The sequence below is a fragment of the Microplitis mediator genome, chromosome 10, assembly GCF_029852145.1.
Source record: "Microplitis mediator isolate UGA2020A chromosome 10, iyMicMedi2.1, whole genome shotgun sequence".
Lineage (NCBI taxonomy): Eukaryota > Metazoa > Arthropoda > Insecta > Hymenoptera > Braconidae > Microplitis > Microplitis mediator.
Genome location: NC_079978.1, coordinates 4,145,992 through 4,163,484, shown reverse-complemented (window position 1 = coordinate 4,163,484; position 17,493 = coordinate 4,145,992). Strand labels below are relative to the sequence as shown.

General features: G+C 31.2%; 1 protein-coding gene across 9 annotated transcripts in view; it reads left to right on the top strand.

Annotated features, from left to right (window-relative positions):
- Window positions 1–16,517, top strand: part of LOC130675335 (four and a half LIM domains protein 2-like) — a 53,750-nt gene extending 37,233 nt beyond the window's left edge. For 5 of the 9 annotated variants that reach the window (XM_057480927.1, XM_057480925.1, XM_057480924.1 and 2 more), the window contains 5 exons: window positions 6,685–6,885; window positions 7,837–8,011; window positions 13,150–13,319; window positions 13,493–13,679; window positions 14,579–16,517. In XM_057480927.1, coding sequence (XP_057336910.1) covers window positions 6,685–6,885; window positions 7,837–8,011; window positions 13,150–13,319; window positions 13,493–13,679; window positions 14,579–14,739 — 894 coding nt within the window. In that variant the 3' untranslated portion in view covers window positions 14,740–16,517. Of the gene's footprint in view, window positions 1–1,294; window positions 3,544–5,543; window positions 5,953–6,684; window positions 6,886–7,836; window positions 8,012–9,375; window positions 9,979–13,149; window positions 13,320–13,492; window positions 13,680–14,578 lie in introns of those variants that run through there. The other 4 variants (XM_057480922.1, XM_057480928.1, XM_057480930.1 and 1 more) reach the window with 4 other exon arrangements.
- The last annotated feature ends 976 nt before the right edge of the window (window positions 16,518–17,493 follow it).

Here is a 17,493-nt window from a genome sequence, read left to right as displayed (position 1 = left end):
CTAAGAAATATATAAGATTCAATTATTTGTCTGTTTTCTATTTTTGAACACTTAATGGATTATTCAATCAATCAGAAGATGTTACATGAGAATATGAGATTCTGATATGTCTTTGGAACTTTCATGATTATTAATCTAGTTTAAAATTACTGTTACCTACAGGATAAAAGTATTATTAATTCATTATTGCTTTGAAATTCAAGTGAAAGATTTTAATTTTAATTGCGAGCTTTTGGTCAAATTTAACTTGGTCTTTTTTAATAAATTATTTAGATTAAAGTACTTTAGATTTATGAAGTGGATGTGATTTATTATATAATTAACAATTCATATTGAGATTGATATTATCAGTCGAAGAATATCGTGAATTTATTATTTCATTTAAATACAAGCAGGTTTTTAATTTTGAATGCCTGCTTTTACTTAAATATTTATGTCATTTTTTGTGATTAATTTTCATAATTAAATCAATGGTGGATCGGATGTAATTTTTTCCAATAATTAAGTATTCAAATTTGAATGGTGATCACTTGCGGGATAAAAATATTACTAATTCACTATTTTCTCAGAATTAATAAAAATGTATCAAATATTTAATCCCAACCTTTTAGTGAAATTAAAATTTTTTTTCACCTATAAAAGATTGAAATAATTAAATGATCACAGTCGAGTAATAGATGTAATTTTATCAAAAGAATTTTTTAAATTTGAAAATAGGAAAGTTAAAAATAAATTAGTAGCATTAATTATAAAATAAGAAGTTCTATCTACGTAATAAAAGATTTAATTCAGATAAAATATGACTCATCAAAATACAAGTACGAAAAATAATATCATTGCCAAGATCTTATAGCTAAATCTCGTAAATTAATTCGGTGAACCAAAGAACAAGTATACTAAACGATTACAAAGAGCACAGATAATCGTTGTCGTTTTTGTCTACTTAATTTTACAATGAACGTGAAAAAGCCTCGTCTGTTATAATAAAATTAGTGCCAGAAAAAGTTTTTGCCGGTGGTAATTAATTAACCCTGACGATCTTCGATCGGTAACATGGTTTTAAGGACATACTGTGCAGACCTATGTAACCAAGTTCTCAGGGCCATATTAATCTAACTTTAGCATTTCAGCCCGGGAATGTATTTGTTGGTCAGCGACAGATAGAGATACATATGTATACATTATTATATTGAGGTGACGTTGTACCTACCAACTTTAAAGAGCAACTTAGCATCGGCAGTTTTTGTCCGATCTCGTTCATCTGCAAACGAATTAAATAAAACAGTTGTGCACAGTAGTTCGACATCCGGTGAATCTATGCCTATTCTAGATCATTTTTTGCGACGGGGTTTTTTCTATCTGTATTATTATTTTTAAATAGCTTATAATCGAACGCGTTAATGTCATCAATAAAATGTGCAGAAGTGAAAGATAAATAAAATAAAAATAATTCAGAGCTGAGCCGAGTAAATAAGAGTAGCGACGCGTGTCATAGTAGTACACGAAATGAAATACGTGAAATGAATGTGAGCTTTAATATTTTGTCTTAGCATATAGAGGCGTCAATGTGGGTGGGTAATGTTGCGCAATCGAAAATGAATTTGCTAAGTCAGGAAACACCTGTATATTTTTTGGCATTTTCAAAATTAAATTTTGATTACGTGATTATACATGTTGAATTCACACGTGCTGACTTTAAGCTGTAAACTTGGAACTTTTGATGACGGTAGAAATTTGAATGATACTTTGTTTCAAAAAGACATATAAAGAATAAAAAATAAAATGGGTTTGCTACTATCGATTCTTGTCGGATGTGTGGGCGCAATTGAATTGCTTGCATGTTTGAAACATTTAACGGATGAAATAACAATTACTCCCGCGCCATGTTTGTCTTATCATGGGCCGGCGATGGTGGAAAATCCAAGTTTTCACGATTCTCTTTGCGGAATCAGTCACTCGACAGACATCAGAATGCCTTCTAGTGCACGAAATAAACTGGAAAATCTTCACGAATACAGCTTGAGAGTACGTAGTGAATTGAAGTCACATGGCTACGCGGATGGAAGCACTTTGTCGGAGCTGAGTAGTCGTGATCTACGAAGCGTATCACGGGCGGATTCCAGACTTAGTTTGGATTTCGAGTTGATCGAGAAGGATGCCGATGAACCTTGGCAGGGGCTGGTTGACGGCACGCGAGATCAATTGACTACGATACTTACGGGAATTGATTTAAATGATTATGATAAAACTTCAGATTATGATGATAACGATGATGGTTATGATGATGACGAGGACGATAGGTTGATTCTTGAAGAAATTATTGAACCTGATAAATTAATAACAGAGGCAGAGACTCGAAAAAATGGAATATTGAAACCTGTAGCAATTTTCCCGAAAAATTTATCAGCTTCCAGTTCGTCGATAGACTTGAGCGCGGCATTTGAAAATGATTCGGGCAATGAATTACCAACGAAGGAACACTTTAGACACGTGCCAGTGGTTGCCATGAGGCATAATGGAGAATCCTCTTCGTCAGCTCACTCCTTAATTGAGGATCCTCGTGTTTGCAGAAAATTATTGCCGAAGAAAAGTTGCATTAAGAATAAAGGAGCTGAATCCAAGTCGCCGGATCACTCGACAACGACGGCTGAGATAACTTCAATGAGTTTTAAAGAGGGGCTTCCGTCGAATGAAAATGTCTTTTCAGTTTCAAATAATGATAGTGTCTTGTCGATAGATAGGGCTGCAAATGGCGAAAAGGAAATTGAAGAACGTGGTACTAGTCCCATTTCACATCACAATCAAAAAAGACAGAAAGTTAGGCAGACTAGTGTTTTGCGAAAGTCAACGAGGCTTAAATCGAAGAACGCGGAAATAAGTAAATCTGCGGAAAATTTGAGCAGCAAAAAATTAACTAAAAGACAACGAGATCCAGAGAGACGAAAATCCGATATTTCGATACAAACTACTTCTAGTAGCGAGTATTATCGTGATGAATGGACAAACACGTCACCTACTGACAGTGAAAAATCGATGTCAACAAGTAGATCAAGTTTGGTGTCAGTTGAAGTGCAAACGAATTTTGAAGTCGACGATTATAATGATAATGGTAATGACGTTTCTGGGTGGAAATATTTTCCACCAAAGTCTGAGAGTAAAAAGGACGGTTGGATGAAAAACGGCAAAAGGTCGTTTGTGAGTAAACGTTTCCCTAAATCACGATCGCTCGATGATCACTACACGAACGAGTCTATTGAACCCGATAACTCTGACCGGCGACTCCATTACAAGGAGACCGCTTTACGATTTAGAGCGAATAATTCCAGGCTAGAGGCTTCTACTGCAGCAGCAGTAGCTCCTAGTAACACGATTACTAGGGATGCTGAGACTAGGAATAGTTGGCGACCCTCCATAATGCAGGGCAGTGAAGAGGATTCTGTAGATGAAGAAGAATTTGTGGATGCTGAAGATGAAAGTATTTTACAAGCTACAGGACCCATTGAATACTGCATACCTAGCGTTGAATCTAGTAAAGCTTTTTGGGTAAATTTTATTTTTATTTATAAAAAAAATAAATTCAATAAACGCCAAGCAATTATTTTTAAAAATATATCTAAATATAAAATTATTCTATCTTCTATCTATTTATTTATTTCTTTCACGTGGACGTGAAATCAATTATATTTATAAATAATTTTTAAAAAAATCATTTAAAAGACAAATATTTCAACAGGAAAATATTTTTTTCTTTTGCTAAAAAAAACAAATTTATTTAAAAATCCATTTGTTATTCAAAAATACTTGAGTATTTAGCTATTTATGATTTAATATTCACACTCTTGAGTTGAGTGACGACGCAGCCACGCATATTTTGTGGTGCCGGGTGACTCTGTTCATAGCGTGAGGCAGACGAAAATAATATCTAAATCGTAAGAATTCAATTACGTGGGTGGGAACGACCGTCCGAGTGTGAAAGACGATAGTGATTTTTTTTTTTATATCATGGATGCTTATGGATCCTTACAAGCTCAGCAATGTCACACAGAATTATAAAACGTTTTTTTTTTAAATAACATTTTACTTGCATCTTTGCGTCACGCCTTTACAATAACAGTTGCATCACGTCTTTATAATTATCTGCATAGACTTTTGCGATTCCTAATTCGTAAAATGATGATCAATTAATCAAATAAACTCGAGGCAAAATATTCATAATTTATTGCCTGTTCAAGCTGCTTTGAATAATAAATGCCAAATAATAATAATAATAATAATTACTATGTCGTCAATGTCACAGCTTGCAGATAATTTATATCAAGTCAATGTCAATAGAATTTATCAGCTCGAGTAAAAGATATATTTGTCATATTTAATCTAATATTTTATTATCAATACTTGAAAGACTAAACTATTTAAATAAATCTCATGTTACTAGACTTATTCATCAGTATGAAGAAAAAATATATAAAATAAAATGAATAATATATTAAGTACACGTGGGTGTACCAGACATTGGTGATGCGTGGAAAATGCCGACCTACTTGCGCACATCTTTTTATGTAATTTTTTAAATCCCCACCCTTTAAAATCCTTTTGAGTATCTATCTCGCGATGTTAATGTCAAAATCCGGCATGATGTCTGAAAACCACCTGCTTGGCACAAGATCAAAATGTCGTGAACATTGTCTTAACTTTCTTTTTATTCTTTTCAACTTTATGTCATGACCGAAAAAATTTATACAACTTTGAAATTTTTTCCCTCATAACAATTTTTATAATCCCAATAAAAAACTTTTGACATTTATTCCATATACCTGCTAATAATTATTTATAAACATTTGATCTCAAAAAAAAAAAAAAAAAAAAAATTAATCTCTCGGTAAAAAGACAGTAAATTAATTGAATTAATTTTCATTAAAAACGATAAAAATTTATTCTCGGCTTAAGTTAAAGTGATACAGACTGGAATTCGTGGTGTTTCCTGATCTGAGTTTAGTTTGCGTAAACGTCAGGTACTAAAATAAATTTCGTCTTGTGTATAGTAGTGCTTTTAAGATGGAGAAAGAAAGAAAGACTGAGAGGAAGAAAGATAAGTAGTCGGTGAAGGAGATGAAAAATAAAAGAGACGGGATAGAAAGAGAAGAAGTAATGATAGTAGCTGTATGTTGATGAGAATACCGCGAAAAATATCATTGGACGTGCGGTAGTGTGTAAGCTGTCCGCGGAGAAAAGTTGCACCCGGCACACATGCATCGCCGGTAGCGGCAGGCGACAAGACGATGGATGAGGAGGTCGGTATAAACTGACAACCAACGGCACGACCACGAAGACGAGGATGACGATGACGACCAAGACACCAAGACTAAGACGACCAAGAAGATGAACGTTAAATAACGGTGGTGGGACTGAGTTAGACATTAACATTTAAAAAGAGAGTAGGGGCATACATAGGCAAGGGATCATGATCAAGTTGTGACAAGGGGTAAGAGACGGACTCTGGAATCGTCGGGACGCTGAAAATAGCGTCTCGATATGAGGATGACGCCCAACGCATTCTGTTCCTAGATTTCAGTCAGTTCGCAAACCTCCAAGGGAACAACGCGGTACTTTCTACTAAATTCACTCCACTTTAATTTATTTATTAACTTATTTATTTATTTAATTAATTGCTGTAATTTAACGAATCGATTTTAATTCTTAAACTTTAAATTGTCCGGCGATAAATAAAAAAAAAAACGAGTTTGTCGTTTGTACGTTTATTTGTTATTGAACGTTACGAGACTGCAATCGAGCGAGAATGGCGGATGTAGACAGTGTAGTGTACACGACCACGGAGCGAAAGGTTCGCAAAGTGAAGAAGACGACCAAGCGCAGGGAGAGCCACGACCAGAACGCGGAGGTCACGATCACCGAGGTCGACAGCACTCAGAACAACCATCACGCCATCGAAGAGTATGTGCTGGCTGAAAACGCTAGATTCGCGTCCTTTCAATTACATTTTCACCTTTTTTTTTTCTATTTCTTATCACGAGTTGATTCACGTGTCTTACGAGAGGGGAGGCTTTGCTGACTGCTGAGGTTGCGAGGTCTCCCTGACAAACGTGATAACAACTCTGGGTTCCAAGACACCCCATGACACGGGTCTATTTATTTTCTTAGAATGAAGAGGTACCAAAAAAAAGTCCGTTATCAGACAAGGGTTCTACACTCAAAATGTCAAAAACACAATCAATTATGATGAAAATCTATAATGCCTATATATTTTTTTTATTCATGCCAAAGATAAATATAAAAAATGATCATATTTATATACTATTATGACAGAAAAAAAAATATGAAAAATTTATTTATAAAATTATTTCTAGTAACGCTTTTTTTTGATAACTCCTAAATTATTACCTTTAAAGGGCTAAAATATAAATGTGTCATATACATTTGTTAAATATATGTCTATATATATAAATAATATTCAGCCAGCACATACAACAGCACTCACACAAGGTACATATCTCAGTGTGACAAAAAAATATGAATACACGCAAAAAAAAATAACTATAAAACTCAAATTTCATACATAAAAAATATCTCATCGTCAGATAAATTTAAAAAAAGATCAATTAGTCTTAAATGATTCCGATAACTGTAGCTAATTAATTATTAATAAAAAAAATGTATTTGTTGCAGTTGATTTTCAGTGGCGAGTACACAAAGGCAATGAACAAGGATTGGCACAGCGGTCACTTCTGTTGTTGGCAGTGCGACGAGTCCTTGACCGGACAGCGTTACGTCCTGCGCGACGAGCATCCCTACTGCATCAAGTGCTACGAAAGCGTCTTTGCAAACGGCTGCGAGGAGTGCAACAAGATCATCGGTATCGACTCAAAGGTACGAAGACCGAGACCAAAAAAAATTCTCATACATAAAAAAAAAACTTAATTTTTACCAAGTCCTGTTGTCATGTAAAATTCATGTATCTGAAGAACGGAACGTTTTTCACGCAACGAACATGAGAAATTTATGTAATTTGACTGCTGAAGGGGTAGTTAGGAGTGGCCTGCAATTTCCAGCTGACATATTAGCGCGTATGCGAGACATTTCAAAAATTTAGATCCAGCAGATTTTCTACTTTTCGTTTTGTTTTTTATTTTCGTTTCACGAAAAACGTTCGGATCTTCAGTTACATTAAAATTCAGCAATTCTGCAAAATACAAGACCCGAATAAAACAGTAATAACAATAATAATAATAATAAGAGTACGGTAGTACTTAAGCTTATTTGGTGCCAACGTAATAATTGCATTTTGGTGCCAATGGACGACATTATAATGTCGGTATAACTAATGTAGTAACGTAAAAACATAAACGAAGATACTATACGGAACAGCAAGAGACACGGGTGTCGGCTTACTCACTCCTCGAAATAGAAACACCCGATGCAGACATCGTTGCCTTTTGCTGTAGTAACCATACAGTATATCTTATCGCTTGCTTATTTTCGTCTTCTCCCACCGACGCGATAGACCGACTAACATCATTTTCATACTCCATAGTTCGTTACACATACATACATATATAAATAAATATACATTTAACGGTGTAATTTGTAAATTTCGTTTGAACCGAGCCAAATAATTATTAAACAAAAATAATAATTTCCAATGACACTAAACCGAGTCAACTTGCCAAAATATTGTTTGTTATGTTATAAAACCAGGCGATAAACAACTTAGTACGTAATATGAGACAATGTAACGGTTGTAGTTTTTTTGGACACTGTCATGTAAATATCACGTATAGCGATGATAATTTTGAAACAAATAAAATAATATTTTCACAGGATCTTTCGTACAAGGACAAGCACTGGCACGAGGCTTGTTTCCTCTGCAACAAGTGCAGGGTCTCTTTGGTGGACAAACAATTTGGAAGCAAGGTCGACAAGATTTATTGTGGCAATTGTTACGATGCCCAGTTCGCAAGCCGTTGCGATGGATGCGGCGAGATCTTCCGCGCTGGTATGTTATTAATTATACTTAATTTATTAGTAACCCCTAGCATATTATTTGAATACGCGGGATATAATTTCCAAAGTTTAAAACTTTAAATTAAATTAATATTAATATTTATATTTTTTAATTAAAATTTTTGGCACAATGTTAATAAAAGTATTTAATTAAAATCAGTTATTTAATGTGAATTAATTTCGAGTCTACTTCAATATGCAATAAATCACAATTCAAGATCATATAGCGAACTGACAGAGAATATTAACGATCGATGATTGATTAAATTTAACAATTTAATTGCTATCACAGTAGCGAAGCCTCTCAATTCAATTTCGTTGGATTAATGAATATACGAACAATCCACTGAGTGCCTGGTACTTTTTTTTTATTTATTTCTTATTATTTTATCTCGTTCACATTCGTATCTTATTAAGGTAAACGAGTCAAGGCTTATGCGATTAGACATTGACAATTATCACAACCAGTCTCAACCTCTCAGTCATCAATACGAGTGTGACATTTTTTCATTAAATTAGTCCTTAAATATACGGATTTGAAATAACTCTTTTAATTAATAAGTAAATCCGATACAAATGTCTTACTATTTTTAAATGCCCGAGCTTATTAAGTCTCCTAAGTTAAAGATTTAATTGTAATTATAAATTTTATTGTACGATGACATGAGACATAGTATAGCCAAACTAAGCGAGTAGTTAAATTTTTTTTGATTTTTTTTTTTTTACTAAATAAACATATAATAAATTCTCGGAATACTTTTGCCTATGTAAATACACAAGAGTAGTTTATACGTAAATATATAACTATGTATACATAGAAAGTGTATCAACTGTCGAGTATATTATGTATATAGTTGATACAGTACTTGATAATAGAACAAATGAAGATTCATTCATGAATAAAACAAAATGTAAATAGTATTATAAATTGTATAACGAAAGCCTTATTCACCGGCAGAATCCCCTTGTGTATGTGTTTTATATATGTCTATACAAAGTATGTATTTTATAACCACTGCGAAATTATTGCGCCTGCTCAATAATTTACTCAACATAATGATAATAAGACAAGAATATTAAACCCGCAGTGACCTATAAGCCTGCGGGCTTATCGTAGATTTTATTTTTTTTTATTTATTTTATATTATTTTAATATTCAATCGCCGAATTCAATTACTAGTTTCATTATATTTTTTTTTACTCTTTACATTCGTAATTAATTTACGCTTCGATTTAATTAAGACGTTAATTTTAATAAGTGACGCAGTAATAATGATATGGATATATTGTGAATATGGATATTAGTTTTTATAAAATAGGAAATGGTATTAAATGTTGGCTAGACCGCGTGGCGCATTGGAGTATCACAAAAGTTTAAATGTATGTGTGTTGTCGAGTAAAATCAAGGTAATTCAAGAGTAGATAAGACTGGGAGAGGTTTAAATGACGGTACGAGTAGAGAAATAAAGGAGAGAGTGAGAAAGAATGGGAGGTAGAGAGTAGGATAATCGAGGATGGAAGAGACTTTGAGAAGGAAAAGGTTTTAAATGGTTAGTGGGTGGGGATAACGCGGGTTCTTTCAATAAGTATCTCGGCACATCGATGATCACGGCTTACTTCGCGTATAGTAATCACTCTACTTGCGGCTGGTATACTTTGCTGGATAAATTTTCGATTTATTTAGTATCGAACAAGTGTTGTTGTACTTTATTTTTTTATAACCGAGCTAGATAAGTATAAATTTATAAACAAAAATGGCGACAGAGGCATTGAGAGAACGTTTATCGTCAAGTTTACGTTTCACAACAAAAACAATAAATGAAGACCGAATTAAAAGGGCTAAAGAAAAAGACGAAGATGTTGCGATATTTAGTATGATTCCTGTCGAAGGCGATCCCAGGTTTCGATGTTGTTTAGGACGCGATTGCAGAATTGGTGATTGGAAAAAAGCTGAACCAGGTATTGGCTCGTTCTAATTTTTTTTTTACCTTCACAATAATATGATATTTAAATGTACCGATTATTTAAATAATAACACCAAAAATATATGCTATTAAATTTAAAAGTGATTGAAAATAATTAAAGGTCGTAACTGATAGTAATGTGGGCCGAGGCGCGCATTAATACGTCATGCAATAGCAACCGGTCGATTTCTTCAACGAGCCTGTACCGAGGTGTATAGCCTTATCGGGTATACCAAGTGTGATTTTTTTTATATACAAAATCATGTGTTGCATTTATGACTGCGTGGATTGGCTGTACTCTGTGTACAAAGTAAATAAGACATACTTTACTAATTGATAGTTACTTACGGTGACGATGTTTTCTTTATTTTTTAAACTCTTTGCGTTTATGTTTGCTTTCATTACGGCTTAGCGATCGATCGAAAGCTCGCCTTGACATCTGTACCATGACTACGGTTGACCTTTTCCTGTACCGACCAATTTGGATTGAATTTCTCGTTAATTAATATCCGAACAATGTAAACAATTGTGTAAACAATCTATCAGGATAATTAAAAAATTTTTTTGATAATCATTTACGCTTTGTAACTCGGTATTTAAGTATTTTCTTTAATTACTTTCGATGGGTACTTGGAATAATTAAAATTTTTTTAGAAAAAAATTTCGTCAGAGTATTTGAATGTAAATTAAAATTTTAAATTAAGTAATAGAAGCAGTTGATAATTTTGAAAAATAGTATAAAATTAATACTGAAATAAAATAACAGTTAACATTTAACGTGGTATATACTTGTGACCAAGTTGCGACAATCGGCCTTGAGGCCCATCTGAGTTTATACATATACGGAGGTGGTCTGGACATTCTGACGTCACTTTGCGGTCCTACTGAGTCATCGATAAATATTTTTAAAAATAAATAATAAGTTAAATTGTTAATGAGTATTAATATAATTGTGAATACTTCCGCATTATTTAAATAAATTATTTAAAAATATATACAAAATATTTAAATGGGTACTGATAAATAAAAAACATTAAAGTAATATATGAGAAAAGTACGGAAAAATTAATCAACTGTAAACAAGTTTGTAAAAGATAAACATGTGTAATTTACTTTCGGACGTGATATCATTAATCGTATCGTCTTGTGGCTAATCGTCCGGGTTAGATCATCAGTGAAAATAAATACGTAAAAAAAATTCGTTTAAATTTTTTGCTTGAGATAAATTTTTTTTTTAGATAAAAAATTGAAAAAAAATTTTTATCACGCGATTGTTGTTAAAATTTTTTTATCGATAATTGTCGCGTCTACTGATTTTGGCAGTTGATTGGAGTGTAAATTAAAAAATTTATTGTTTATTTAATTATTGACGCTAATTAAAATAAGGGGAAAAAAATAAACATGATATATAGAGTCCATTTAAAAATGTTGATAAAAAAAAAATATAAAAATATGAGGAAAAAAAAGTGATAAATAAATCAATATGTCATTTATCATATCTTTAAATGGTTAATTAATTTAAATAAAATAAATGAAATGTTAATTTTTGTAAAATTGAATTTAAATCCGTACTCGCATTGCTGTTAATTGAAAAATGAATAGCGATGCTGGGAATGAGTCTAAAATTGGATGTGTCATCGTTAAAAAATAAAAAAAATAAAAGTGATGGTGACACACAATTCTTTAGAGAACGAAAAAAAATTAAATTACCTAATTTAGTTGCCCGCCTATTGTTCATGTGAGGCAGACTTTTAAAAGCAAATGTACAATTTAGTCGGTGAAAATAAAACAAAAGTGGATTCTTTAATTTTTATTTATAAATTTACATGATTGATTTTTTTTTTTTCAAGCTTTTGTTTATTTTTATTTTTATGGGTTGAGTACAAGGCAAATATGTTGTTAATGGAACCGGTAAAACGACTTTACAGATTTTTCACATCAGCGTTCCAAAAATTCAGGTCAATCGGATTCATGCACTTGTTCGATAAATAAAAATGGAAAAAAAATTGTGATTTATTGTATCACTTATTGATGCATCTGTTTCTCTGATTCCAATTTAAATCTTTAATGATTCGCATTCCATAATAGGCACGTGCTATGTACAAACAAGTATTTATTATAATGCGTAGGTGACAATCTTAACATTTTAATTGCTTTTTAATACGTATTATAGTTTTTTAAATTACCTATTAATTATGATAAATTATTAATTTACATAGCAATGAAAATAATAAAAATTTTATTTTGTTATCGTTATCATACACTGTAAAAAGAACTGTTAAAATTGGAGTTAATTTAACCAGGCGGTGTTAACATGAAATAACACCGGTGTAGACGGTGTTAAATCGGTATAAAAAAAATTCCACGTATAGAAATTAGAAAAAAATGTATTACATATAAAAAAATTTAATGAGTATTATCTGGAAGAAATTTCAATTTTGCTATGTACTTATTTAAATAATTATTTATCTTATACGTAATTTATTTAAAATGTACAAAATTTTACTCCCAGTATTTCAATCACCAATAGTTTAATCAATTAATAAAAACACTTTTTAACTGTAGTGATCGAGTAAGTAAAAGTTTTCTACGTGATACTGAAGTCAGGCGGCGTCTAATAATTTTTGGATTTTTTAAAAAACGATAAATTTAAAAAAAAAATTGCACTTGTAGTTTTTTTAATTTTCTACATGTGCATATTTTTAGAATCTTTTTTTTTCAAATTTAATTGTTAAAAAAAAACTCAAAAAAATTTTAATTGTCTGCTGACTTCAGTATCATGTTTTCTACACCAAAAAATATTTTAACACCGGTAAAGAATATTCACGCCAGTGGCGGTGTTATTTTAACGTCAAAATTTGAACACTTACACCGCCAGCTTACACCGTTTTTTTTTACAGCGTAGAGATAGCGCAAAATAATATTGCAAATTGATACTAGAGCTAGACATAACGCCGAAAGGAAGAGATACGTAAACATGAATTATTTAAACTTACAAGATGTTTTCATTAGACCAAGCCCTTTTTGACCCATCTTGTGGGTTGAACATTTACACTCACTAGTCTAGATGTATTTGTACTATCTCGTTTATCTTTAATTAAATACAAAGTTATTCTGTTTATTTACACACCTCTTTGGGTGTTGTTGTTGTTTCTATGTTTGCTAGGTACCAAGAAGATGGAATACAAGACTCGACAGTGGCACGAGAAATGTTTTTGCTGCGTCGTATGCAAGAATCCCATTGGTACAAAGAGCTTCATTCCGCGCGAGCAGGAAATTTACTGTGCCGGTTGTTACGAGGATAAATTTGCCACTCGTTGCGTCAAGTGTAATAAGGTAATTGTTTAAATATATATTTTTGATAATGTAAATGTTTATGTAAATTGGGTGATTATTAAATATATAAACATGTGGACACCCAAGTCTCGTTTATTGTCGATCTCGAAATTTATGGTAATTTAATCCAAATATTTATTTGTGGTATTTATATATTTGTTTCATTGACGCAGATTATCACCAGCGGTGGCGTAACATACAAGAACGAACCATGGCACAGAGATTGTTTCACTTGCAGCCATTGTAACAATTCACTGGCAGGCCAGCGATTTACTTCACGCGATGATAAGCCGTACTGTGCTGAATGCTTTGGCGAGCTTTTTGCCAAGAGGTGTACAGCTTGCACGAAACCAATCACTGGTTAGTAATAAAATTACAATTTTTTAGTTTTTAAGTTTTTAAAATGCAGGAAAAGAGGGACAAAGTAGGCATCTTTAAAAAAATTTCAGTACCTGATCTGTTTCGATATTGTCAGATCTGTTTGGATCCGCTTGGATCGCGCCAAAATTTGAATCCAAGCATATCTGACTGTTTGGATCCAATCATATATGCTTGGATCTAAACATTTTTCATCGGGCCGCGAGTTTTTTTTTTCACTTCTACTATTTTTAGTTCGCGAATAAGTATTTGGTATTAATATGGCCCTGGTAAAAAAAAATATTGTAGGGCAAAATGGGTCAACTTGAAAAAATTTTCAAACTTTAATTGATTTTACTTGATAGTATTTTATTAAACCCCTCAATTCCAGAATCTATTATTTGAATAAATCTTGTCGATGTGAAATTTATTTTTATACATGAACTGTAAAAATTTTACAGTACAACCTGGTTATGAGTTACTGTTAGGGGCTGTAGGGGAATAATTTCTTGGAAATGGCTTTCCTCTACTATCTTTTACTCGGTAATCGCTCGGTTTTCTGTATATGTGTGCGTCGTGTTTGTGTTTGTCATTTATCTACGTACAGACTTGATTATCTTATAAAAAGACTACAGAGACAATCTCCTTCACGACAACCGAAAAACTTCGTTAGTGGAATCGGAGTGGGGTACCATTTCGAGTCGAGCGAAAAAGAATAGAGGGCAAGTAACTTATCGCCGAGTAACTTATAAGGTTGTACTGTAATTATATAAGAATTGTCAGTCTAGTTTATGATTTTTAAATTTGGGCCCATTTTGCCATTTATTTGTTAAATTTTTAAAATAAAAAATAGTTATTTTATTTCCATTAATCAACTTGAGGTATTTATTTAAAATTTATAGGCATCGGTGGCACACGTTTTATCTCATTCGAGGACAGGCATTGGCACAATGACTGCTTCATCTGCGCTGGATGCAAAACCTCACTAGTCGGACGTGGATTCATAACTGACGGCGACGACATCATCTGTCCCGAGTGCGCCAAACAGAAGCTCTCGGAATGAAAAATTCGCGGCAAAATAATATAAAATAAAAGCAACATCAAAAAAAAGTATATTTAAAAAAAAAATAAAATAACGAGTGTTGATGACGAGGAAATTGATAAACGAGGATTTAAGTTTATAGAGAATATAATACGTGTGAAAAATAAAATAACAATAAATAAATAACGACGTATTTAATAATACGAAATTTATCTCGCTATGATTTTAAATATTTATCAAACTTAATTTCACTATTTTTTTTTTGTTCTTGTTTTAAAAAATTTATTAAGATATGTTAATTTGCAATTAGTTTTATTACTAATTTGTTACTGTAATAGTCATTTGTAATTTCAACTTTTATTTTTAGCTCCTTAATAAATATTTAACACAACTCCAACATTGTTCGAGTTTTTTAAAAATATTTTTAATATTTCTCGAGTACTGTTGGATTTGGCTATTGTTTTAATGTATGAGCTTATAAAAAATATATTTAAAAATCTATATATATATATATTTAAATATACTATAAATAAAACTGTCCCTATGGATCATAGTGGGAACAATGTGCAGTTGCCTTAAAAAATCAAATTGCTTAATATTAATATATATATTACACTATACGTATACTTAATGAATAACAATAAAAAAAAAATTAACCTAATAGAAGCGAGCCAAGTTACAAGTGATCTTATAAATATTATTTCTTAACTTTTTTTTATTAAGCAAAAAAAAGAGAAATAAAAAGTCAGCATAAAAAAATTTGCTAATCAACTTAACGACTTGTCAATTTATATTTATATTTTATATCAAAATTAATTTATTCATTCATATTGATCCGTTTAGCCGCTCATTAGTACGTGAAATACGAGTCTGTAAATGACTAAATTGCATGCGGCTATTTAAGCGTTTAAAAATAATATAGTAAAAGTAAATATTAAATTGCTACTGTACCAGAATATGGAAATAAACGAAATACTCACACTCACACTCACACTTACACTCACACTTACACTCACACTCACACAATACAGATACACACGCACACACATAAACACACAGTAATTTATTTTGTGATTAGTTACAAAACCAATCAACACATGACTATTGCTCGAACACAATTGCCAATTTACGCTTTCCCTGGAATTGTATCGAGTGAAAAAAAGAAATTAACTTCGTTTTTTTGTTATTAAAAAAAATGAACAAACATAATTTTAATTGTCATATCACATCTGGACATTAATATAACGCACAGATATTTAATTATATGTATGTGTGCATTCGACAAACGAAATTTGTGGCCTTATTGTGATTACTATATTACCTATACTTCAATGCATATATATATAAAAAAAAAATACTGTTTTAAATAATAATAGTAATATTAATATTATTTATCATCAATAACATGTACTATGTAAATTTATAATCAACCACAAACAAAATAAGGAATTGAATTTAAATTGACATTATAGAGTTTTGTCATGTATAATAATTGAACAAACGAATGAATAATAATTATTATTATCATAATAATAATAACAATAACAAAAGCTTGAATTAATAATAACGACTATATATATAAATATATATATATCATGACGAACCAATGACACTTGCTATGTAAACATTTAAAATCACTGACATCTACTAATCGTTTTTATTAGTAAATTATACATAATAAAATAATATAAAACTATAAATATAAATATAAATATTTGAAACGTGATTATGTACTCGAAACATCAAATTATCACGATGTAAAATTGATTAAATAAATGTTATTATTTACAAACTTAAAATTCATTTAAATTTCATTTATTTTTAGATTTTTTTCCCGAAAAATTTATTGTATCTGAATAAACCATTCAGGTTAATCATCCCCTCGCAAGATGGCAGCACGTGGTTATTCCAAATTTGCAACCCTTGGTAATCAGCTGTTTCGCGAATTTCACGGCTACAAAACCACGCGATTTATAATTACACGCACAAAAATAATAATAGCGTAATTGTATTTAATTATTACGGATTTATTAACGGATTGACAAATAAAACGTATGAAAAAGAGACGGAAAAAAATATATAATTATACAAATGTATCGGATTATTTTGTGGAAACAAATTTATTTAAAAGCTGAGTGGAAGTTACTGTTGTTTATATTTTATATTTTGTGTTAATTGTGATTTAATTATTCAATCATCATTTGATATTTGTGCAGCATTTAATTATTAACTGACAGTTTAATTTTCATGGATCACAGAAACTCTTCATCATCACGGTTTGTTTATTTGAACAAAATATTATTGTTTTATTTTATTACTTTTCAGATATTTTATTTAAAAACTAAACATTTTTATTCGCGGTGTGTAAATATTTTTTAACGATCACAAAATTATATTTGATTGTTTTCAATAAATATTGATAACAATTCCCAGTATTATTTTAATTTTAAAATTTTTTAATAAAATATCCATATCAATATTGATTTCAAATATTTATTTAGTATTTCATTTATATGAAAAACCGGATGCGTTATTTTTTAACAGGATTAAAAAATTTAAGTGATATGTAGTAGCAACTTGGTAGATGGCACTACGCAGTCTAGTGACGAGCTTTGAAATAAATCAACCGAAAAAATAATTGGACTGGTAGAGTTTTATCGAGTAAACGATGCATTTGACGAGAGATCAATCCACTTTAAAAGTAACCAGACATTTGCTTACGATAAATTTATTATCTTTTATTTAAAAGGATCAATAGACGAGTACTAAACAAGA